At 38.3% G+C, this 26,365-nt stretch overlaps 1 protein-coding gene across 2 annotated transcripts in view; it reads left to right on the top strand.

The window, feature by feature from the left end:
• The first annotated feature begins 1,082 nt into the window (after positions 1-1,082).
• Positions 1,083-26,365, top strand: part of LOC126278506 (lymphoid-specific helicase-like) — a 131,906-nt gene continuing 106,623 nt past the window's right edge. The window contains exons 1-5 of one of the 2 annotated variants that reach the window (XM_049978667.1): positions 1,083-1,644; positions 2,431-2,497; positions 16,209-16,300; positions 16,396-16,520; positions 22,717-22,936. In XM_049978667.1, the coding sequence (XP_049834624.1) occupies positions 2,464-2,497; positions 16,209-16,300; positions 16,396-16,520; positions 22,717-22,936 (471 nt within the window). In that variant the 5' untranslated portion in view covers positions 1,083-1,644; positions 2,431-2,463. Of the gene's footprint in view, positions 1,645-1,906; positions 2,341-2,430; positions 2,498-16,208; positions 16,301-16,395; positions 16,521-22,716; positions 22,937-26,365 lie in introns of those variants that run through there. The other variant, XM_049978665.1, reaches the window with a different exon arrangement.

Genomic DNA, 26,365 nt, shown 5'->3' on the forward strand with positions numbered 1-26,365 from the left:
GTGTGATGTCCTTAGGTTAGTTAGGTTTAAGTAGTTCTAAGTTCTAGGGGACTGATGACCTCAGTTGTTAAGTCCCATAGTTCTCAGAGCCAGTTGAACCATTTTGTTTATTATCGTACAAGTGATGATTACTTTGTGGTAAATTATCATCTGCTTCATTGCAACTCTGTTCAGAACATGTTAACACAACATTATCACAATCAGGTTCATATGTAGGATCAATGTCAGAGTCTTCTAACAAACTTATTTCACTGTATGAGTCTGATGGAAGGTCCTCGAAAAGCCGTTTTCGTATTTCATCATCACTAAGACACCTCCTAGCCATACTGAATGAAAGCTGTATCCCAGTTGCGTGGTGGTTAGCAGCGCTAACCTAGATTAAAGTAACAAAAATATGAAATAAGTAAACTTGTTTCACGTAACTATTGCACTGGTCATTAGCATGAACTAAATTTATATACATCAAAATACTTACTTGGAAATGAAAGTAGTATATATGGGCCAAATTTGTTCTTCAAGACATACATCAACTAAACGGCACAAAACTGCTGCAAGGGAACAAACCATTTGTGCTGTACCAACAATAGGAAAGCAAAAAGTGTGATATCCAATGACATGTCATCTAGGGCGAACTTCCTCGACTGTGTGGCTAGCAGTGACAACTGCTGCCCCATTCGCTCACCAGGTGTCGTAAAATAGGTGGTTAACATTGTTAACAACCGCCCTTGAAAGAGATAATGCCAGTTGATAGCCACTGCCCCTCAAAGATTTAAGTGTGTTGCACATTTCCTGCTTCTCGTTCTACCCAATGGTCTTCTCCACTTGACTCTGGCAGTGGTAGATACCTGTTTTTGGTGTTGATCATAAAACCGTCAGATCGTGTTCTCTTTCTTCCTATCCTCCTATCAGCTGCCAGTTCCAAACCACCCTCCTTCCTCCTATCTCCCTTGATCCTTACCAGTTCCCTCCTTGCTTCTTGTTCCCCAATCAAAATGTCCCTACTGCATTTTTGACACTTCCAGGAAAGAGCCTGTTCTGTTCCTCCGACATTCTTCCCACTGCATCCCCCACCAGTGAAATATTTCGTACAAGATTGGCAACAAATCCCTCTACTCACTACCCTATAACAGTTCCCAAATTTATCACTCATAGTCAGTTTCGAAATAGTAATTAAGTTTAAAGGATGTTTTAAATTTGTCAAGAATGCGAGATTGGCTGTATGTAAACAAAAAAAGGCATGAGGGTCTTATGTGCGGTTGTTGTTTTTGCACTGACTTAGAGAGACAATGACAGAAAAGTGAATTATTAGTTACTTTGGTTTTGCAGAATTTTTGTTATCAAGAGTGTTCGGCCAGGTTTTTAACCGTTTAAATCTCGGAAAATTTAGGCCTAGATCGTGTCTATGTAACAAGCAAACAATATGAAATGTTAGTTAAATACGATTTAGAGACTTTTAATTACAGTTTTATTGCGACAATAGACACTGAGGAAAGTAGTAGCTGTCTTTTGTTAACGAATTTTGCGCCATCCAGAAAACTTGAATAGAAGTTTTTGTGTTTATTTCATTCAAAATACGAAGTTTTTTCAAGGTGAAGCTCTGCCAGGACGCTAATATTCAGTTGTATGACATGAACGGATATTACAGTAAGTGTTTGAAGCAAAGAAAATTTAAATTTGGCACTATTTCCTCCTAATAAAGCTCTTTTAGCGGACTGAGAAAATACCTGTCATTTCCCTTGGCGGCTATCTTTCAATTTTGCATGTGCACTTGGTTGGAAATGTCAGTATTTTTGGATTGTGGACGGGAGTACTCCACGAGTCATTTTGGCTTTTATTCAGGATGATCGTAACTCTCTTTTATGATGGTTTGCGTGAATGTCCCTATTTGAAATGCTTTGTGAAATTTGCTGAAGTTCCGTTCGTTCCAAATGTATGTCGAGTATTGGTTGTCATTCTAGTGGGAATGGAAATATTCAGTGAATTAACATTCCAAATCTCAAACTTGTGGTTGCAAACTTTTGAGAACTGCAAGGATGTTCGAACGATTTTGGAGAAATCGATAAGAAGAGCTTTTTGGTGACTTTAGCTTTTAAAGCTAATCTTTGGAAACATGTGCGCGAAAGTTTGGCGCGTTGTACATTTGTAGTTTATATTTTAGTTGGAAGAACGAAGAACGCAGTTTGGCATAACATTGAAGCAAATTGACAGCTGGCATTGTGTTATCGTGTTAAGCTTTGTGTGTAAAGTGTTGTATCGATAATTAGTGTTTTACTGTGGACAACACAAAAGTTTTGTCTTTAGTGCAGGTTCGGGAAGCTTTAACGTTTACAGGATATAGAAGTAAGCAATAAGGAGGTGAAACTAATTTTTATAGGATTGACTTAACAGTAACAAAATTCCATTTTTTTAATGTTGTCTGAATGATTGCAGGACGCAGATCTGTTGGTGCCTATACAGTTAGCAATGGATTTAACAGCTGTTGACGCAACTAATATTGGTAATTATCTCCCATCTATTATTGCAGTAGGTAATATACTATAGTACTGGCACATTCTTTGTATCTCCTCCCTCGTTTTCTCCATTACTCACATGATTTTAAATTTTAAGACCACCTGTATTGTTGCCTTGATATGAACTGCATCAATACTGTCTTTATAAAATCTTAGACTTGGACAATATATTACTTGCAGTCACATTCTTAAGGACACACTTGAACCCAACCTTTTTCAACGTTTTTGAGAAAGCCAGTAAAGTGAAATTTGTTGATGGTTTGATGGTATCTCTTTACGCTCCCCCCCCTTTTTTTTTTGTAAACAGTCTTAACGTCAGCATATTTTAGGCAGTCTGGAAATGTTCTGCTGATGAGAGAATAATTACACAAATAGCTGAACAAAGAACTCAACTCACATGAGCACTCTTTCATCAACTTCATTGATATGTTATCATAATAATAATAATAATATTTTATTGTCGTTAAGTGTACAGAAGCAATAGACAACATCAAATTACAAAATATAAACAAAATTATATGCAGGAGCTATAAGCACAATATTACAATAGTTTTATAAATAGTCAATAGACAGGAGATACAATATATAAAGTGAGGTAGTATAATCAAATCAATCAGAATGTACCAGAACAAAATACAGGAAAAAGTCGGAATACAGAATACCAAGACAGGACTTTGTGGAATAGTTCCAAAGTTATTAAGACCTGAAGTTGGATATGAAGATAGATTGCCAGATGCAGGTTGCAATTTCGGGGTCACACCATCTTCTTTTACAACAATTCTGGAACTAATACTTTGTACACGAGTGATCTGCACGTGTTAGAATTAGTGTACTGAATTTCAGTCAAATCTGAGACTATGAGCTGGAGCCCCTGATTGAATGACCCATTATCAAATTCGGAGGAACATTATTTAGCACATTATCATCTCCGCACCCAGTTAAACACGTTCTTGGACGACCACTTTTATTGCGAATCTCATGTTCAGACATGCTCCACTGTCCTTGTTAATGCTACACCAACATAAAACGCTAGTTCAATACGTGATTACTGCAGAACACTTATTAGCACCAGAAAATATCACTTTACAATGAGAGCTAATGTACGTAGGTGCATCTATGCACGGCGCGACATGTTAGTGTTTATCCATGGCGTGGCAACCGGGGAACTTTACTAACCAAACTGCTTGTGGCGTGGTTGGGAAAGCTGGCTCGTCATTGGTGTTACCTGGGTGACGGTGTCATGTGCCCTCCAGTGAGCCAAATTTCAAGAGTCGCTACTCGTGACACTGATACATAGCATAAGCACGCAGTCTGGGTTTGTCTTTGACAAAATTTGTTTGTAATAAACTTTACATAAGAGAATACCTTGATGTCACACGACTACATTGGTGCTCTGTGCAGTTTCTACGTATCTACTCCACAATCCACAACTGTATGTGCGGAAATATGCTTCTTATAACATTCTCGATTTTCCTCATTTCTTGTTCGATTTTTGAATAGTGCACATACAGAATGCATTGATAGACTTCCACGTAAGTTTAAATTTTTCTGTCTTAATGTGATGTGGTCATTTCATGAGAAATGTGTGGGAGGAAGCAAAAATACTGTTACTCTTCTTGGAATTAAGCTCTCAGAATTTCAACAACAAACCTCTATGACGCACAGTGCCTCTCTGATAGTGTCCGCCACCTACCTTGTGAGGGTCACAGTTGGAGATTCATTTATTTGATAATTCTACAAGTACTGTAAATCTCATTGTGGAGAGTCTTAAAGGATGTGGGAAGAGTCAAGCCACTGCACGATATTTCTGTCTCTTCTGTCAGGAACTTTGGTCTTCTATGAACTGCCATTACTCCCTCTACTTTCTCTACATCCCTTCATGAAGGAGACCCAGCTTCCAGGGATTTGGAATGAGTCAAATCATATGTTAAGTGTTAGAAGAACCCATTGCATGACTGAGAATCACAAGGTCTCTGAAGATGTAGTAGTGTTATCGGCTTGCTTTAATATTATTTCTGCACACCTCTGTAGAATAAATATTGCATTTGAATTAGCTGCATATCTTGTGACAGTTATGCTGTAAAACAGTACTATCTTGAAATACACAAATACTCCTAACTTCAAGTCGTAGTAAGAGACTTCTGAATGCAAAGTCACATTTTTTTTTGTCCATTTGTTGGTGTCATCTCAGTTTTTTAGCCACTTTGGTTCTTAGGAATTTCCTAATGAAAATTTTTGCAGTGTATGCCCATTTCTCTCTGTGTGGTTTCTGTAATAAGTTATAATTTGTTTGGTATTGTCATACAAGTTTTTATAAGATTGAGTTAATCAGTTTAATGTTGTAACCCTGTGTCACTGCTATCTTCAGTGTCTGAGGAATGGCTGTGTTTAATTCCTGTTGCAGTATCCTTGTGTGAACAGGAACATTACAGTTTATGGTAAATCTGCAGTAAGTAAAGTCAATACAATACTGAACCTTGTGGGATACCACATTTGCTTCCAACTCCTAATATAGCTTTTCCCTTGCTTTATTTGAAGTGTAATTAGATGTTGATCAGAAATGTCTGATTAGTGCCTTTAATTTTAAACGATAGTGAAGAATATACTGTGCAGTGTGATGACTGTGAAATGATCTCGGTCTACTTATCGCCTTCTCTTTTCCGTTCCATATTTCAGGAGCACATCACCTGTGAAGAGAGGGGAGGGGACTGATATCTCATTATTCAGAAACATTACCCATAAATACTTGGGTAATGTAGGAGATACTTAATTGATGAAAGGAGAGAATATAAAAATGCAGTAAATGAAGCAGGCTTCAGGCAGTACAAACATCTCAAGTATGAGACTGACAGAAAAAGTGAAATGGATAAGCAGGAATGGCTAGAGAACATATGTAAAGATTTAGAAGCGTTGTGTAAGATGTCCTGCGGAATGGTAAGGAGAGGTGGGGAGGCAAGTTGTTCGGCAGCAGGCATCATAGGAAAGCCAGGCAGGAGCAGAAATGATTAGCAAACAAGTTAACAAAGTAAACAGAAGATTTACTTAACTTATATTTCTCCTAGCATATGAAGACTTATTACAAATAATGCAGCAAGAAATAGTTCAGCTATCACTATATCAACAAAGATGAGGCTCTCTGAACTACAGCACGAACTATGGTGTCAGAGCCGTGACTGGGCGGCATCTGCATAGCGCCACGTAGCAAAGTGACTCTGAGTGCGAGTAGGCTGTGTGTCTGCCGCTGGCCATCCTATTTCGCGGCGACAGGGGGAGCTCGTAGTCTAGAGCCGCTGGAGGCATGGCTGAGTGGGAATGCTCCTTTGGGTCCGCTGGATCCTGCACGGTCACTATTGGTGTGTGATGGAAACTTGCCAGCTTTGATGCTCATGGTGTGGTACAGGTATGTGATACCACAAGAAGTATATTTCACTAGTAGAAAGATACACAGGCTACAGGCCAATTACAGAGACCTTCAGAGAAAAGAGAAGCAGCTGTATGAACAGCAAGAGCTCAGGTAGAAAACTGCTCCTAAGCAAAGAAGGGAAAGATGAAAGGCGTATATAGAGGATCTGTATGAGGGAGATGTACTTAATGGAAATTTTGTAGAAATGGAAGAGGACGTAGACGAAGATAGATGGGAGATGGGATGATGCGAGAAGAATTTAACAGGGCACTGAAAGACCTATGTCAAAACAAGAGCCCTGGGAAGAGATAACATTACATCAGAACTATTGACAGCCTTGGGAGAACCAGCCTTATAAAACTCTTCCATCAGGTGTGTAAGATATGAGACTTGTGAAAATACCCTCTTACTTCAAGAATATAACGATCTACATCCATACTCTGCAAGCCACCTGACGGTGTGTCTCGGAGGGTACCTTGAATACCTCTATCGGTTCTCCATTCTGTTCCATTCTCGTATTGTTTGTGGAAAGAAGGGAGCAATATACTGACTCCTCGGTGAAGGTATGTTCTCGAAACTTCAACAAAAGCCCATACCGAGCTACTGAGTGTCTCTCCTGCAGAGTCTTCCACTGGAGTTTATCTATCATTTCCGTAACGCTTTCGTGATTACTAAATGATCCTGTAACGAAGCACGCTGCTCTCTGATGGATCTTCTCTCTCTCTCTCTCTCTCTCTCTCTCTCTCTCTCTCTCTCTCTCTCTCTCTCTCTCTCTCTCTCTCTATCCCCTATCAACCCTATCTGGTACGCATCCCACACTGCTGAGCAGTATTCAAGCAGTGGGTGAACAAGCGTACTGTAACCTACTTCCTTTGTTTTCAGATTGCATTTCCTTAGGATTCTTCCAATGAATCTGTCTGCCATCTGCTTTACCGACGATCAACTTTATATGATCATTCCATTTTAAATTACTCCTAATTTATGGAATTAACTGTTTCCAGTTGCTATCCTGCTATATTGTAGCTAAATGGTAAGGGATGTTTCTTCCTATGTATTCGCAGCACGTTACACTTGTCTACATTGAGATTCAATTGCCATTCCCTGCACCATGCGTCAATTCGATGCAGATCCTCCTGCATTTCAGTACAATTTTCCATTGTTATAACCTCTCGATACACCACAGCATCATCTGCAAAAAGCCTCAGTGAACTTCCGATGTCATCCACAAGGTCATTTATGTATATTGTGAATAGTAACGGTCCTATGACACTCCTCTGCGGCACACCTGAAATCCCTCTTACTTCGGAAGACTTCTCTCCATTGAGAATGATATGCTGCATTCTGTTATCTAGGAACTCTTCAATCCAATCACACAATTCGTCTGATAGTCTATATGCTCTTACTTTGCTCATTAACCGACTATGCCGAACTGTATCGAATGCCTTACGGAAGTCAAGAAACACGGCATCTACCTGTGAACCCTTGTCTACTGCCATCTGAGTCTCGTGGACGAATAGCACGAGCTGGGTTTCACATGATCGCCTTTTTTGAAACCCATGCTGATTCCTGCAGAGTAGATTTCTAGTCTCCAGAAAAGTCATCGTACTCGAACATAATGTGTGTTCCAAAATTCTACAACTGATAGACGTTAGAGATATAGGTCTATAGTTCTGCACAAATGTTGGACGTCCCTTCTTGAAAACGGGGATGACCTGTGCCCTTTTCCAATCCTTTGGAACGCTACACTCTTCTAGAGACCTATGGTACACCGCTGCAAGAAGGGGGGCAAGTTCCTTCGTGTACCCTGTGCAAAATCGAACTGGTATCCCATCAGGTCTTGAGGCCATCCCTCTTTTGAGTGATTTTAATTGTTTCTCTATCCCTCTGTCGTCTGTTTCGATATCTACAATTTTGTCATCTGTGCGACAATCTAGAGAAGGAACTACAGTGCAGTCTTCCTCTGTGAAACAGCTTCGGGAAAAGACATTTAGTATTTCGGCCTTTAGTCTGTCATCCTCTGTTTCAGTACCATTTTGGTCACAGAGTGTCTGGACATTTTGTTTTGATCCACCTACTGCTTTGACATAAGACCAAAATTTCTTAGGATTTTGTGCCAAGTCAGTACATAGAACTTTACTTTCGAATTCATTGAATGCCTCTCGCATAGCCGTCTTCACACTACATTTCGCTTCGCGTAATATTTGTTTGTCTGCAAGGCTTTGGCTATGTTTATGTGTGCTGTGAAGTTACCTTTGCTTCCACAGCAGTTTTCTAACTCTGTTGTTGTACTACGGTGGGTCTTTTCCATCTCTTACGATCTTGCTTGGCACGTACTCATCTAACACACATACTATGATGGTTTTGAAATTTGTCTACTGATCCTCAACACTATCTGTACTTGAGACAAAACTTTTGTGTTGAGCCATCGGGTACTCTGAAATATGATTTTTGTCACTTTTGCTAAACAGAAAAATCTTCCTACTTTTTTAATATTTCTATTTACGGCTGGAATCATCGATGCAGTAGCCTCTTTATGATCGCTGATTCCCTGTTCTGCATTAACTGATTCAAATAGTTCGGGTCTGTTTGTCACCAGAAGGTCTAATATGTTATCGCCACGAGTCGGTTCTCTGTTAAACTGCTCAAGGTAGTTTTCAGATAAAGCACTTAAAAAAATTTCACTGGATTCTTTGTCCCTGCCATCTGTTATGAACGTTTGTGTCTCCCAGTCTACATCCGACAAATTCTTAATTTCAAAGAAATTAGTTGCTAACAAATGTGAATATTTCGGAACTAACAGTTTAATAAGTCATTGTTGCAAAATACTAACACAAATTATGTACAGAAGGGGGGGGGGGGGGGGGAGAACTGGTAGAAGCTTACCTTGGGGAAGATCAGTTTGGATTAGAGAGAAATGTAGGAACAAACGAGGCAGTACTGAAATTATGACTTCTCTTAGAAGGTACGTTAAGAGAAGGCAAACCAAGGATTATACCATTTGTAGATGTAGCGAAAGCTTTTGACAATGTTGACTGGAATACTCTTCGTAATTCTGAAGGTAATAGGGATATGACACAAAGAATGAAAGGTTATTTACAACTTGTATTGAAACCAGGTGCAGTTCCAAGAGTCAAGGAGCATAAAAGGGAAGCAGTGGTTCAGAAGGGCATGAGACGGGGTTGTAGCCTATACCCAATGTTATACAGTATGTACAATGATATAATGAGCAAGCATAAAAACTTCGTTGTTTGCAGTGACAACGTAATTCTGTCAGAGGCAGCAGAAGAGTTGGAAGAGCATAGGAACAGAGTGGACAGTGTCTTGAAAGGTAGATATGAGATGAATAGCAACAAAGGCAAAAAGAAGAATAATGAATGTAGCCAGATTAAATCAGATGATGCTGAAGGAGTTAGATTAGGAAACAAGACACTAAAAGTAGTAGATGTATTTTGCTATTTGAGAAGGGACATAACTTTTGATGGCTGAAGTAGAGAAGGTATAAAATGTTGAGTGGCAATGGCAAGAAAAGCGTTAGGAAGTCTTTTTTGAAAATATTTTTGTGGAGTGTAGTTACAAGTGGAAGTGAAATATGAGTGATAAACAGTTTAGACAAGAAGAGAATAGAAGCCTTTGAAATGTGGTATTACAGGAGAATGCTGAAGGTGAAACAAGTAGATCACATAGCTAATGAGGAGATACCAAATAAAATTGGGAAGCAAAGAAATTTTTTGTCATAACTTGACTAAAAGAAGGGGTCGGTTGATAGTAAACATTCTCGGACTTCAAGGAGTCACCAGTTTAGTATTGAAGGGGAGATAAGAATTGTAGAGGGGAGGCCAAGAGATGAAAACAGTAAACATATTCAGAAGTAAGTAGGTAGCAATAGTTACTTGGAGATGAGACTTCCAAAGGGTAAAGTAGCATGGAAAGGTGCCTCAGACCAGTCTTCGGATTGAAGCCACAACAATAACAAGACCCGCCTGAAATGTGCAATTTGTAGCAGATCAGCTTGCCATGATGTCACTCCTAACACAAATACAAATCGAAGCAAAAGACCTCAACTAAGGCGTGCAAATGAGTAATTTTTAATTCCAAATGGAGAGATCCTGAAATCCGTGTCATATCGGAGGGCACTTCCTTGCAGAGAGATAAGTGATATTGAAGTGTGTAGTGCATGATGTTTGTGTAGGTGTAGCAGCAGAGTGTGGGAAAATAGTTTGTATTGCCAACCCTTTTGCTGCAGACAACAATCAGGTTCATTTACCTACGCTGCATCGTATTGTACAGTCAGATCTATGAGGAAAATAACATTTTTCAAAACTAGTTTTGATCTGCCATCTGTGAGAAAGAAATCTTACGTCAGTGTTCATGACATTGTGTCTGCTGCCTCAGCACCATGTCAGAAGACGAGAACAGTTGACGCAGCTTTGTAAAGATCTTAAGTAAAATTTTTCTCAGAGACAATTATCTCTGCCAGAAGATCATTGTAACTGATTGCAATATTTGCCATATTATTGCAATTTTGGACAGTAGTATAAGTAAAAATATAATACTTAACAAAATTGACTTCAAAATATGGCTGAAGTAGTTATACTTCCTTGACGTAGAATTTTTTTAAATGCTAAGTGTGTGTGTGTGTGTGTGTGTGTGTGTGTGTGTGTGTGAGAGAGAGAGAGAGAGAGAGAGAGAGAGAGAGAGAGAGAATCACTGTGGGTAAAAAAGTATTACTGGTTGTTGTTGTTGTTGTTGTTGTTGTCTTCAGTCCTGAGACTGGTTTGATGCAGCTCTCCATGCTACTCTATCCTGTGCAAGCTGCTTCATCTCCCAGTACCTACTGCAACCTACATCCTTCTGAATCTGCTTAGTGTACTCATCTCTCGGTCTCCCTCTACGATTTTTACCCTCCACGCTGCCCTCCAATGCTAAATTTGTGATCCCTTGATGCCTCAAAACATGTCCTACCAACCGATCCCTTCTTCTAGTCAAGTTGTGCCACAAACTTCTCTTCTCCCCAATCCTATTCAATACCTCCTCATTAGTTACGTGATCTATCCACCTTATCTTCAGTATTCTTCTGTAGCACCACATTTCGAAAGCTTCTATTCTCTTCTTGTCCAAACTAGTTATCGTCCATGTTTCACTTCCATACATGGCTACACTCCAAACAAATACTTTCAGAAACGACTTCCTGATGCATAAATCTATATTCGATGTTAACAAATTTCTCTTCTTCAGAAACGCTTTCCTGGCCATTGCCAGTCTACATTTTATATCCTCTCTACTTCGACCATCATCAGTTATTTTACTTCCTAAATAGCAAAACTCCTTTACTACTTTAAGTGTCTCATTTCCTAATCTAATTCCCTCAGCATCACCCGATTTAATTTGACTACATTCCATTATCCTCGTTTTGCTTTTGTTAATGTTCATCTTATATCCTCCTTTCAAGACACTGTCCATTCCGTTCAACTGCTCTTCCAAGTCCTTTGCCGTCTCTGACAGAATTACAATGTCATCGGCGAACCTCAAAGTTTTTACTTCGTCTCCATGAATTTTAATACCTACTCCAAATTTTTCATTTGTTTCCTTTACTGCTTGCTCAATATACAGATTGAATAACATCGGGGAGAGGCTACAACCCTGTCTCACTCCTTTCCCAACCACTGCTTCCCTTTCATGCCCCTCGACTCTTATGACTGCCATCTGGTTTCTGTACAGATTATAAATAGCCTTTCGCTCCCTGTATTTTACCCCTGCCACCTTTAGAATTTGAAAAAGAGTATTCCAGTCAACATTGTCAAAAGCTTTCTCTAAGTCTACAAATGCTAGAAACGTAGGTTTGCCTTTTCTTAATCTTTCTTCTAAGATAAGTCGTAAGGTCAGTTGCCTCACGTGTTCCAACATTTCTACGGAATCCAAACTGATCCTTCCCGAGGTCTGCATCTACCAGTTTTTCCATTCGTCTGTAAAGAATTCGCGTTAGTATTTTGCAGCCGTGGCTTATTAAACTGATAGTTCGGTAATTTTCACATCTGTCAGCACCTGCTTTCTTTGGGATTGGAATTATTATATTCTTCTTGAAGTCTGAGGGTATTTCGCCTGTCTCATACATCTTGCTCACCAGCTGGTAGAGTTTTGTCAGGACTGGTTGTCCCAAGGCCGTCAGTAGTTCTAATGGAATGTTGTCTACTCCGGGGGCCTTGTTTCGACTCAGGTCTTTCAGTGCTCTGTCAAACTCTTCACGCAGTATCGTATCTCCCATTTCGTCTTCATCTACATCCTCTTCCATTTCCATAATATTGTCCTCAAGTACATGGCCCTTGTATAAACCTTCTATATACTCCTTCCACCTTTCTGCCTTCCCTTCTTTGCTTAGAACTGGGCTGCCATCTGAGCTCTTGATATTCATACACGTGGTTCTCTTCTCTCCAAAGGTCTCTTTAATTTTCCTGTAGGCAGTATCTATCTTTCCCCTAGTGAGATAAGCTTCTACATCCTTACATTTGTCCTCTAGCCATCCCTGTTTAGCCATTTTGCACTTCCTGTCGATCTCATTTTTGAGACGTTTGTATTCCTTTTTGCCTGCTTCATTTACTGCATTTTTATATTTTCTCCTTTCATCAATTAAATTCAATATTTCTTCTGTTACCCAAGGATTTCTAGCAGCCCTCTTCTTTGTACCTACTTTATCCTCTGCTGCCTTCACTACTACATCCCTCAGAGCTACCCATTCTTCTTCTACTGTATTTCTTTCCCCTATTCCTGTCAATTGTTCCCTTATGCTCTCCCTGAAACTCTGTACAACCTCTGGTTCTTTCAGTTTATCCAGGTCCCATCTCCTTAATTTCCCACATTTTTGCAGTTTCTTCAGTTTTAATCTACAGGTCATAACCAATAGATTGTGGTCAGAGTCCACATCTGCCCCTGGAAATGTCTTACAACTTAAAACCTGGTTCCTAAATCTCTGTCTTACCATTATATAATCTATCTGATACCTTTTAGTATCTCCAGGGTTCTTCCACATATACAACCTTCTTTCATGATTCTTAAACCAAGTGTTAGCTATGATTAAGTTGTGCTCTGTGCAAAATTCTACTAGGCGGCTTCCTCTTTCATTTCTTAGCCCCAATCCATATTCACCTACTATGTTTCCTTCTCTCCCTTTTCCTACACTCGAATTCCAGTCACCCATTACTATTAAATTTTCGTCTCCCTTCACTATCTGAATAATTTCTTTTATTTCATCGTACATTTCTTCAATTTGTTCATCATCTGCAGAGCTAGTTGGCATATAAACTTGTACTACTGTAGTAGGTGTGGGCTTCGTATCTATCTTGGCCACAATAATGCGTTCACTATGCTGTTTGTAGTAGCTTACCCGCATTCCTATTTTCCTATTCATTATTAAACCTACTCCTGCATTACCCCTATTTGATTTTGTGTTTATAACCCTGTAGCCACCTGACCAGAAGTCTTGTTCCTCCTGCCACCGAACTTCACTAATTCCCACTATATCTAACTTTAACCTATCCATTTCCCTTTTTAAATTTTCTAACCTACCTGCCCGATTAAGGGATCTGACATTCCACGCTCCGATCCGTAGAACGCCAGTTTTCTTTCTCCTGATAACGACATCCTCCTGAGTAGTCCCCGCCCGGAGATCCGAATGGGGGACTATTTTACCTCCGGAATATTTTACCCAAGAGGATGCCATCATCATTTAATCATACAGTAAAGCTGCATGTCCTCGGGAAAAATTACGGCTGTAGTTTCCCCTTGCTTTCAGCCGTTCGCAGTACCAGCACAGCAAGGCCGTTTTGGTTAATGTTGCAAGGCCAGATCAGTCAATCATCCAGACTGTTGCCCCTGCAACTACTGAAAAGGCTGCTGCCCCTCTTCAGGAACCACACGTTTGTCTGGCCTCTCAACAGATACCCCTCCATTGTGGTTGCACCTACGGTACGGCCATCTGTATCGCTGAGGCACGCAAGCCTCCCCACCAACGGCAAGGTCCATGGTTCGTGGGGGGGGGGGGGGGGGGGGTATTACTGGTAGCAAAGACTAATGCAAAAACTGTAGTGTAAATGTCGGTATGTTCTCATATTTTTTGCTGTCACAGAGCACTAGGAGTGTAAACTTAGTTGTTTGATATTAATTTAATTCATTCTGATTGTGATGTGAGGGTAAAAGCCAATCTGTGAGACCACATTCAGGTGCAAGTACGTCAAGTTCTTACATTGTGTTGTGTTACGTATGCAAATAGATGAGCTGCAGAAGTATGACATGGACTACAGCAGCTTGTAATAGAACACCAACTGCACAGCTGTCTGTGGATGTTAGCATTGGGGGTGTGACAGATTCAGCTGTCGTATTCATGTAGGACAAACATGACATTGAGAATGGTGGTGGCCAGCAATAGACCGCTTGCTCGAATTTCACAGGCACTGGTGGTGAGGTAGTGACCTGTAAAAGCTGGAGTCACAATGACACCATTTGAGCAGTGTGTGAAAAATGGCTGAATTTGTTAGAAACTAAATAATGGCACTATAAAACCAAATAAATCTGAATGGTCAAGACAGTGAAATGATTCATTGCCACTTAACTAGCAGTCCTAAGTGGAATGAGTCAACTACTACTGGTAGATAAGATGATGAAACTTGAAAGCGAAATGTTGACATTGGGTTTGTTGGTCACGTGCAAATTGTGGAAGGTAGGATTCAATTATGTACTCTGAAGAAGAAGAAGAAAAAGAAGAAGAAGAAGGAGTGCTTGTCAATCAGGACAGATTTGTTACTAGGCAGAAATCTCTATTGTTGTATGAAGAACACAAGGAAGTACCAACCTTGTGGAAACTTCACATTGGTTTTAACAGTTGCTAGAATAAATTGAGTTGTCTTGTGTGAACAGAAGTAGACAGTTGCAAAAATGACATACTGCATCAAATTTTTACAACAATAGAAATTACATGTTAAATAAATGTTGGCCATGACAGTGGAGAGTTAGTACTGTCTAACAAACCATTCTTTAACTGTTATATTGATTCAGTAATGAACATAAAAATTTAAAGTAATTACAGACACAGCTTGTTAAAAGATTACCTCCTAAATGTATAGTCATTTTTGATAATACTACATGTTACGACAAGCAGGAGGATAAACCACATTCTTATAGTTCACTAAAAGTGAAATACAGTTCTATTGGCTGGTAAACACAAATTTTGAGACAGAGCTGAGGAAAGCTGAACACAGTTGTGAAATACCAGCCTTCTCCAGTTCATTCATTTGACAAAGTTTTTCGAGAAAATGGTATTGTTTCCCTCTGATTACACCATATCATCCAACTGAAATTCTGAGGACCGATCCAGAACTTTGCAAAAATTTGTAAATACATTGTCAGTCAGCATGGAAGTGACAAGTCATCATTACTGTCCACGACTCAAATGGCAGGTTGTGAATCAATACACAACTGAGGAAGGAGGTGACATCAGTGTGGAAGATATTTTTATAGTAACTGCCAGTGAAGGGTTGTGAACCGGTAAGGCAACGTAAATATGCTGCACGTCCGCTTGCTCTTCTTTTCGCAGGGAGCGCATGAGTGAATAAGATACATGGGCAGTAGACCCTTTACAGGACACTGATGTGTATCATGTGACAGCACTCCATTTTTAAGGAACTGGGGAATCCACTTTTGTCATCATTCCTCTCTGTTTCTTAGTCATGAACATAGCAATGCTGCCACTGTAACTAAATTTCCAGTTTGCTTTGCCTTCATACGGATGAGAATGATTTAGTTACTGTGGTACGAAAACACGGTTAGGGATGTCAGTTGTATGGCATTGGCCAACGGCTTTTCTGATATCTCAAATTCAGATAATTTGCATAGATGCAGTTAAGAATAAAAATAATTTATAATGAAGACGTATTTACTTCAGCAGGTCAATCTGCCATTGTACAAGACAGTTGATGTAGCCCTTTTGTATGGAGATGGCACTGTTAGTTAGTACCTGTCTTGTTGGAAGGTTAATCCCATATTAAAGGGGCATAGGATATTATCTTGATCCATCATTTGACTCATTAGTGGAGAGCTTTTTTTCTTATAGTTCTGAATATTAAATGTCATAGTGGTTAGTTCCTTCATCTTTCTGAAAATGTTTGTTGCATTGTGAGGTGGTTTTTCAAATATTTTATATGGTTTCTCTTTGCATAAAATATCATATAATTTGCTATAGTAACAGAAAAGTTTTTTTTTTATTCATTGTAATAAAAAAAGCTGAAACCAATTGTCTCTTCCCACAGGAAGTGTGATAACTAGTGATGTTTTGGAAGAAGAAAAACGTCTTGCAGAGAAGGCAGAACAAGCAGAAAGAGAACTGCAGAAGCAATTAGAGGTTTGATTTACCATATATTGCTTTTTTTTGTTTTTTGTTTTAATCTAATGGTTATCAGGACATGCTGGTTGTTTACCGTTGATGTCTAACTGCAGGAACAACAAGCACAAGAACTTAAAGAACAGCGTATGAAGAGGTTATTGCATTTGCTGACTAAAAGTGAATTTTATGCCTGTTTTCTAAAGAAGAAACTTGAAGAGACTCAACTGGAAAATAAAATGTAAATACCTACTCTCTTATTTGTGCTTTTAAAGGAAATCTGTATTGCCTGATAATTTTTCTTAACAGTTTGAGTTTAATAATGCATTATTTATTCGACATTTGATTTAAAAATGTGGTGGTGGTGGTGGTGGTGGTGGTGGTGGTGGTGGTGGTGGTAGTGGTGGTGTCCTGGAATGTTGATCAGAAGGTCTCAGGTTAAATTGTCAGCTCTTGGATTTTTTGTGCCACTTTTTGACATCTGGTAATGTTTGTTAATGTGCAGTATACTGAGTTATTAAAGTGTAGGACTCACAGTAAAAGTAAATTTTGTGATAGTTGTTATAGTTGCAGCATTTGTCTTGCACAATATTGTAGAGGTGTCATTACATCGGATGAGGAACTTGACATGGGTGATACTGTATTTGCTAGAAGGGTATATGAAAAAATTCCAGTGCCAACAAAGTGATGCTAACAGTGCAATGAGTGGGACATTCATTAAAAATGTATTTACATTGCAATGGTTACAAAATTGAATTACATTTACAAAGTGTCAGTTTGACAGCCACATTTTTATTTCTTTTACTTTCAGATCTTTAATTTGTGTTCAGTATTACCATCCTTATTTCATATTTCGCAAACATGCGCTGTACTTTTATTTTACGTTCATGCTCAAGGCACTGTAATCTTGGATAAAATTAGTATTTTGAACGTTGTCTGTATGTAGGTTTTTAAGACATGCTTAAGACAAAGTTCTATAACACAATCGTGGCTGGTGTGTTGCATATTTGCCTGTAATTGGAATTTATTTTAAGTTAATCAGCTCAACATAAACATTGTCCTTGGTCCCCGTTTGAAGTTACATCGTCTCATTTATTTTGACATTTATATATTTATCATTATTCATCCAAGGATCATTTCTCAAAGATGCAGAATTTGTCGAGGTAATACAGCACCAAATTATCTTAACGACCCATATGGGAATGATGTTGGGGGTTATAGTACAAGGGTTGAAACTTAAATAGTGGCAACTATTTATTCACAATCAATACAATTGAGTTACATATTTGCACCTGTTACTGTCCTTCAAAGTAGTCATCAGCGTTGTGTAGAACCCATTGCCAGAAATGTGGAAGGCGTAGTATACTGTTAACAGAACCTTTTCTGTTGATGGTGCGAATGGAGTGGTCTACTGCCTGTCGAATCTCTCTAACATTTCTGAAGCGAATGTGTTGAAGTGGTTCCTTCATCTTCAGAATCAAATCAGTCACAAGGACCTAAGTCCGGAGAGTATGATGGCTGGTACAGTACTTCACAGTACCATCGACTGAACAGAGCAATCATAGCTTGTGCTGTATGCGCCCGCGCATTGTCGTGCAAAATGATGGGTGGGTTACGCAGAGTGTGTCGCCACTTCTTTCGTAAAGCTGTTCGCTGTTGAATGCTCCAAAAATGATCAGTAATACTCTGCATTGATAGTCATCCAGTCTTGATCCAACTCTGTTGTTCTTGTTTCGAAAACATAATGACTCCATTACATTAGACCGCTCGTTCGCAAGTGACTGTGTTTCCCTCGATTGTGCGCATGCCGTGATGTGAGACGGGCAAGTCCATTTGCTCGGAGGTATGTTAGGTATGTCAACAACGTGTGCTATCAGCGATAATGCGACAGCAGTAGATTCCATTGCATAGTGTCTCCACAGCAGTGTTGCCACTATTTAAGTTCCAAACTACGAATATTCCTAGCCATGATTTAAAGCTGCTTCTTGAAACATTGTCACCAGACTTCCTAGGGATGGTTTCCCCTAGGGATGGTTTCCGTGTATCTTAAGAGTCTGCCAGTTCTTTCAACATCTCAGTGACACTGTCCAGTGGATGAAACAAACTTTTGACCATTACACAAATGATTTGTAAGTAATCCCCTGTGTTGACTCATTGAATTTCCCTAATAAACTGAAGTTTGCTACCTGATTTACCCACAACTGAGCTTATGTGAGTGTTCCATTTCTTGTACCTACTGTTATTCCCAAGTATTTGTGGAAGTTTGTGAGTTCAGTGATTCCAGCTGTAACTCACTAATATAGTATTAATAAGATACTATATTTCTTTTTCATTTTGTGAAGTGCACAATTTTACATTTTTGAACGTTTCAAGCAAGCTGCTAATCATTACACCACTTTGAAATCTTATCGAGGTCTGACTGAGTATTTCTGGAGCTTCGTTCAGACTGTACTTTCTTATAGGTAACTGTATCATTTGCAACTGTCTGAGGTTACTATTGATATTGTTCACAAGGTCATTAAAATAAAACATGAACAGCAAGGAACACAACACACTTCTCTGGAGAACATCTGAAGTTACTTGTATATCTGCCAATGACTCTCCACCTGATATAACATGCTGCATCCTCCCTACCAAGAAATTATCAATCCAGTCTGACATTTTGTATGGTGCACCATGTGATTGACTCATTACCACACATATGCTTATTATCAAAAGTACAAATGCTTTTCAGAAATCGAGAAGTATTGCATGTACCTGCCTGCATTGATCCGTGGCTTTCAGGATGTCATGTGAGAAAAGAATGAATTGGATTTCATATGATGTAGGTTTTCGAAATCCAAGCTGGTTAGCATTGAGGATGCCAGTCTGTTTTTCGATACCTCATTGTTGGAGCTCAGAATGTGTTATAAGTTTGTGCAGCAAACTGATGTCAAGGATATTGGACATTACTTTCGTGGATTACTTCTGTTATCCTTCTTGTAGACAGGTGTGAAAGAAGGCAACTACTGAGCACAGTGCTCTGTTCGAGGGAACTAAGACGGATAACAGTTAAGAGGGGCTAACTCAATTGCGAATTGGGTATAGAATCTGATAGGGATTCCATCAGGCCCTGGGACTTGGCTCAGTTTTAAAGATTTCAGTTGTTTATCAACACCATTGACATTAATATCTGTATGACTCCACCTTTTAAGTGGTGTGAGAATTAAATTAGGGTTTTTCCTATGTAAAAATAAAAATAATAGTAATTACCAGATACCCAGAATTAAAATTTTTAATAGAACAATGACTAGCTGATCAGATTCGTGTAGTAATCAAAATAACAGGATACCCCAGTCAGAATTAGAAAACATCAAACAACAAGTACAACAAATACTAGAACAAAATAATGTGCAATCAGAAGAAGGAAATACAGTAATGGACTCAAACGTCCCAGAGCAAACAAACAAAGAAAAACACGCATCAATTAAACAATCAGAGGAAAACGAAATCTTAAGACAGCCACTAGAACAAGCACAAATAGAACACGAAGTGACACACATGTTAGATATAATAGAAAAATTTCAGCTGACATATATATAATACAAAGACACAAATACAGACATTAGACCATTCTTGCACAGACCCCCAAATAAACCACAAGTCGAAAGAACAATAACAACTATCAACACAATCATACACAACAAAATAAATGAAAATACAACTATGGAAGAGGTACAATTACTGGTTTATATAGGAGCACTCACTACACTAAATATACACGCTAACCAGAACCAACAAACACACAGAAAAAACCCACAAAACCAGCATGGCAACACAGGCTACAGATCAGAATAGAAAAACTGAGAAAAGACATCAGACAGCTAACACAATTTATAAGAAATGAAAAATCAGACAAAAAATGAAAAAGGTTAAGTAAAATCTCACAACAAGAAGCGATAGAGAAATTAGATGAAAAGAAGCAGAAATTACAAGCATTGGCCAAATGACTTAGAAGATACAAAAATGTGAAAATAGAAGAAAATCAAAACCAAACATTCAACACAAACCAAAAGAAATTTTATCAGACAACAGACAACACACCCATTGAAATAGACAATCCACCAAACATAACAGACATCTGGAGCAACATATGGTCAAACCCGGTACAACATAACAGACATGCATGGTGGATACAAGCAGAAACAGACACATACAAGATGATACCACAAATGCCTGAAGTGATAATTTTGCAACATGAAGTTACCCGAGCAATTAATTGTACACACAATTGGAAAGCCCCTGGAAAAGATAAAATAGCAAATATCCATCCGCACGTGTGTGTGTGTGTGTGTGTGTGTGTGTGTGTGTGTGTGTGTGTGTGTACACCTGTCCCTTTTTTTCCCGCTAAGGGAAGTCTTTCCGCTCCCGGTATTGGAATGACTCCTTACCCTCTCCCTTAAAACCCACATCCTTTCGTCTTTCCCTCTCCTTCCTGAAGAAGCAACCATCGGTTGTGAAAGCTAGTAATTCTGTGTGTGTGTTTGTGTGTTTTGTTCATTGTGCCTGTCTGCCGGCGCTTTCCCGCTTGGTAAGTCTTGGAATCTTTGTTTTTAATATATTTTTCCCATGTGGAAGTTTCTTTCTATTTTATATATAACAGAATTGGACTCAATACACTGTCCTGAGGAATGTACCTATGTTTGTGTTTCTTGTCTGATAGTTGTTTTACTAAAACTGATTGTCGGCAGACATGAAGAATGTCTATCTTTTGCCGCCTGTTTCCCAAGCAAAACTGAAATCCCTCATTGTTGATCCTCTTATACCTAGTGCTGCTAGTTTGCTCAATAGGGATTTATGGCCAGCAGTGTCAGAAATCTTGTACATGTCTAAGAAATGTCTGTAACACAATCAAATACCAATTTTGTGTTTACTGTTGTTAAGTAACTGTGACTTTCAGTATTACTTAAATCTGTATCAGAAAAAGAAACTGTATTATATGCAGGAAATTTGTTTTTAAATATTTACCAAAACATAGTAAAATGGCCACAGTCAGCCACATGTAATTTTGTGATGAAAATAAGAATTGTCATTATTGGAGTTGGAAATGAATAAATTGTGAATTCCGCAACCCTCAGTCTTACATGTTTCAATGCTGGTAACTTGGCTCTGGGTTTGCCCAACTTCACAAAGCATGTGTGATTACATATAAAAATGAAATTAAAAAATTGTATAGTGCATCTTAAAATTATACCTTGTCACGAACGGATGCCTTCATAGTCCTTTTCCTAATATTGTCATAACACATTTTCTGACTTTCACAGTCACGATTTGTCTTGTGTTCTTTGCATTAAGTAAACAGCAACTTCCTTTCATGCATTTTCTCTGTTGCTCATACTTTCTTTTTTTTTGCATCATATTGTTGTTTCAATGACCCAATATGATTTTTAGAAATTTTTCAGGTGAATAAAAGTTTGAAAATTGCACCTTTTTCTTCTTACGTTCCTCCATCTTTGGAAAATGATATCCTCAGTAATAAATTCTGTGTATCGACTCTGCATGGTCAAAGTGCAGTAATTGATTTTAGTGATATTTCCAAGTGCGTTACCCAATATAATGGATCTTAAACAGGGTTAAATTTCTGAACTAAGGTCACAATTGATCTCCAGTCAGTGATGTATGTGAAATCAGCCCTTAAATTGTTATTTTGTTTGAAACTCAATCTTTGTTGCATTGATACATAGCCTGGGGTCTTTGTTGGTTTGGAAGGGGCTAGTTTTGGCTGTCTATTGTCTGTATGCTACACCTGTTTGTTGGTTATAGATGTACAAATTAAAAATATGAATTGCTGAACTGTTGTTTTTTTAAATTTCTTTTTTAAGTTGTTGCGTGGGATGAGGATACTTCATATTTACATAATTGAGTCTTAAAGATAAGCTGTATTGTAATTCCTCAAGATGCTACCCAGCAAACTCAGCTAATATGTATTTCGAGGGATGTGCAAATTACCCTGCTGTAACATGGGTGGTTGTGGTGTTCATTGTGTTCGAGCATTTGCTCTTTGAATTGTGCCAAATGGCAGTCACCTTAGGCAAGCTATGCATTTTGATTGGCGCACATTCGGTGAACATGGGATACCTCAGTTCAGGAATGATGAGTGCCACCACTCATGTAACCATAATCACTTTTTGCGCTTCAGTGGCCATTATGTACTATGGCAGTGGAATTTTTGCATGTCACAGCCACCTTGACTGCAAAAATGGTACAAAAAATATCAAACTTAGTGTGTTACATGCCAGCGGGGTGGACTGCTGTGGAGATGGAATAGTTGATAGAGGGCACAGTTATGTGAGTTATCTTATATAAAATTAACTTAAGAGATTGCTGAAGTAATCTGCATTCCCTAAAAGATATTCAAACTTAGTTTTCTTATGTGTGTGTATGTCTAATTATTTCAGAAAGGAAAGAAAAAAGAAAATTGACACAGCTGGTCCACAAGAAACTCAGAGTTCAAAACTAGCACCACTTTCTAATAGAGCTTTACGCGACAGAAATGAATGTAATGTGCTTCCAAAGAGTGAGACTCCTGCTGTGCAAAACATCAAAAAGCCAGTTTCAAATAAGAGAAAATATCCATATAATGACAATTACGATATTTCTACAGTAATTGATAAAGATGTAAGTATCAACTATTTTTCTTAATTAATTTCAATCCATTTCAGTTCAGTGTAATGACACAGTATCAGGAGAGAGCACTTTTGACTTACAAGGATACCACATGGTAGACGAATTTTTGTAATTTTTTATATTTATGGTACATAAAGTTCAGAACTGATACCAGTATTATTTATGAATAATAGCCAGATACACTGCTATGTAAGTTGTTTATATTTTATCTCATTCACAATGAGCCCGTTTCGGCAAATTGCCATTGTCAGGTGTTCTGTAAATACATAGATAAGAGACGGTCTTAAGGGGAGACCGTGGCGGAAATAATGAAAAATTTACAAATTATTTTTATTTGCTTGTTTGATATGATAGTAAATATAATCGAGATTATTATCCCAAATTTTCTCCCTGAAATTCGAACTAAAAAAAAAAATAATTTGAAACCGTAAGAAGTGCAATGCACCAAGCCCGCTTTTCAATGTACCAAATGGAGGAAAAATTTTATTGCAGAATTTGGCCTGTGAACCTAGAAAATATAGCTTTAGAAGGCTGTAATTTTTTTATATACATAACAGCAGCGTAGTAAAGAAGGCTGTGGAGCCATTTTCTGGTTCAATCAGTGTGGTGTAGAAGGCTGTGGAGTGTTGCAAACAAGTTCTGTGCTGTTCAGTGGAATTAGAGTGACGCTTGATTTATTGTGCCATTCTTTGTGCAAGGTTGAATTTGTTGATCCCTTTTTACAATGCCTAGGCCTGGTAAAGTATTTAAAAAAAATAGTAAGTCCCATATTTCCAATATAAAGCGAAAAACTGACATTGAGGTTAGGGTCGGGCCTGCAGATGCAAACATTAGCTTGTCTCCAAGTGCATCTAAAATAAAACTTGGGATAGGGATTGTGTCAGAAGAAACAAATCATGACAGAAATAACAAGTTTCAGAATTGTGGATCTGGAAATGGTGGAAGAAGCACTTACAAAAGCCTGCAAGTGCTCTGTTTGTGGAGGAAATGTGGATTTGGTTGATGAAAAGAGAGAAGGTTTGGTTTGCACATTGCACATTTTGTGTCAAAACTGTGATGCTGACAGACCATTCCAGACATCAAAGGTCAGTAATAGAATCTATGAAGCCAATATGAGATTTGCTTATGGACTAAGACGTATAGGGATTGGAAGGGATGGTGGAAACCTTTTCTGTGGTATTATGAACATGCCTGGTCCTCCCCTAAAATATTCTGCAATGAATACTGCTTTCCTCAATGCAGTTGCAGAAGTGAGTGAAGAGAGCATGAAAATGACAGTCCTGGGGGCAATTCAAGAAAATTGTGAAGCAACTAATAGCAACGATATAAGTGTTTCCTGTGACAGTTAGTGGATGAAGAGGGGGCATACTTCACTGCATGGAGTTTCAACAATCATTAGGGTCAACACTGGAAAAGTATTAGACTTAGAGGTGATGTCTAAATATATTGATGCAGGTAAAGAAACAGAATGGCAAGAATCCCATCAAGCTGTTTGTAGCAGAAATTATGCAGGCTCCAGTGGTGGGATGGAAGCTGCAGGTATGAAATTCATTTTCCATAGCTCTTTGCAAAAGTATGGAGTAAGATACGTACAGTATTTAGGTGTGGAGACTAGTGCTTTCAAGAATGTAGTTGAAAGTCAGCCCTATGGAAAAGATTGCACTATTGGGAAACTGGAGTGCTTAGGCCATATTCAGAAGAGGATGGGTGGATGACTCCGAAGACTTGTTGCAGACAATAAAGGCAAACTACTAGAGGATGGGAAGCCACTGGGAGATAAAAACAGACTAACAAAGAAGAGAATTGACTGCGTACAAGTCTATTACGGTGCTGCAATTAGAAGTAACCTCACAAGCTTGGACAGTATGAGGAAAGCAGTAGGGGCCATTTGGTTTCATTATTTGTTGACAGACACTACACCTCAGCATGGCCTCTGTTCTAATGAATAGGGCAAATTTTTGAAAAGTAAGGAAATTGGGGAAGCTTATACTCATAAAAATAACCTTCCTTATGAATTTTCAATGGCGATTAAACAAACTTTTAGAGCACTAGCTTCACCAGAACTGCTAGAAAAATGTCTGCATGGGAAAACACAGAACACAAATGAAAGTTTCAATGCTCTTATTAGGAAAAGATGTCCAAAGACTGTGTTTGTTTCCAATTTGGTGGTGAAGATTTCTGCTTTGGAAGCTGCAGCAGCGTTTAATGATGGGAATGTGGCAAGACTTCACATCCTCAGCAAGTTGGGCTTTACACCTGGAGTCTTTACTGAACAGATACTGCAGATAAGCAAAGAATCGTGAAGGCGGAGATTTCAGTCCGTAACATACAAAAAAATTGCTAGGCAAAGGAACAGAGAAGCTGAAAGAGCTGTAGAGGTTGATGAGGAAGAAATGGAATATGGATATGGGCAGTTTTAGCTAAGGTATGATAGATATTTTTACATTTCACCCAAACTTTAAAATGATTTTTCTGCAACTTAAGGTTTTCTGCTTTCAGGAACAAGTATATGTGTTCCTGAAAGCAGAAAACTGCTGGAACGATTGCAATGAAGTTTGACACACCTATTCTTTTACTTTGAAGTAATATTTAAGTGTAACAAAATTTTAATCGAGATATTATACACAGTTTTGTGGTTGATAATATATTGAAAAGTTTGCTTGTAAAAAATATTAGAATCCAAAATATCACAGAAAATAATATCATTAATTTACCAAAAAGTTACTGCACTTAATTGTGCACCTATTAGTGTAGATTATTTTACCATTAAAAAAATTTGCCAAATTATCCTCGAAATTATGAAAAAGTGTACCTTTAAATAATAATGCAATAAAAAATTCAAAATCATCTCACTGCATCAGATTGTTATTAAAAATTCTGAATTAAAAAAAAATCATATTAGATCTCTATACATAAGTGTGCAAAATTTCAACGAGATTGAACAAAAAATGGCAAAGATATGGATTTACAAAAATATCAGTGCAAGACTGCCACTGTCTCCCCTGGTTTTGTAACTATGATCTGAAAATTTATAATGTATCATTAGGTGTTTTACCTTACACGTACAGTCGCTGGAATTATTATTTTCTCAGAGGTGTAGAGTGGAGATGTATATCAGATGTTACTTGTTTTCTGTATGTGCTACTTTTCTGACAGTTGGATGACTGTGGATCGGCGATGTTAAACGTTTACATAGTTACCGTTGTAAATAAATGATGGGTGAAATTCAGTTGTTTACGATTACTTTTTCAAACAGGTTTGTTTCTAATTATGTTTTTGCCTAAGGTTAGTTTCAGTTTTATTTTACGTTTTTGATTTTTCGTAATTGTTGTTATCTATGATTTATGTTGGTGTTCTATCTCTGTTTTACACTGAACATGTTATCATTATCACTATGGATACTATCACAGATATTATTTT

Source organism: Schistocerca gregaria, chromosome 6 (genome assembly GCF_023897955.1).
Source record: "Schistocerca gregaria isolate iqSchGreg1 chromosome 6, iqSchGreg1.2, whole genome shotgun sequence".
In the NCBI taxonomy this organism is placed as follows: domain Eukaryota; kingdom Metazoa; phylum Arthropoda; class Insecta; order Orthoptera; family Acrididae; genus Schistocerca; species Schistocerca gregaria.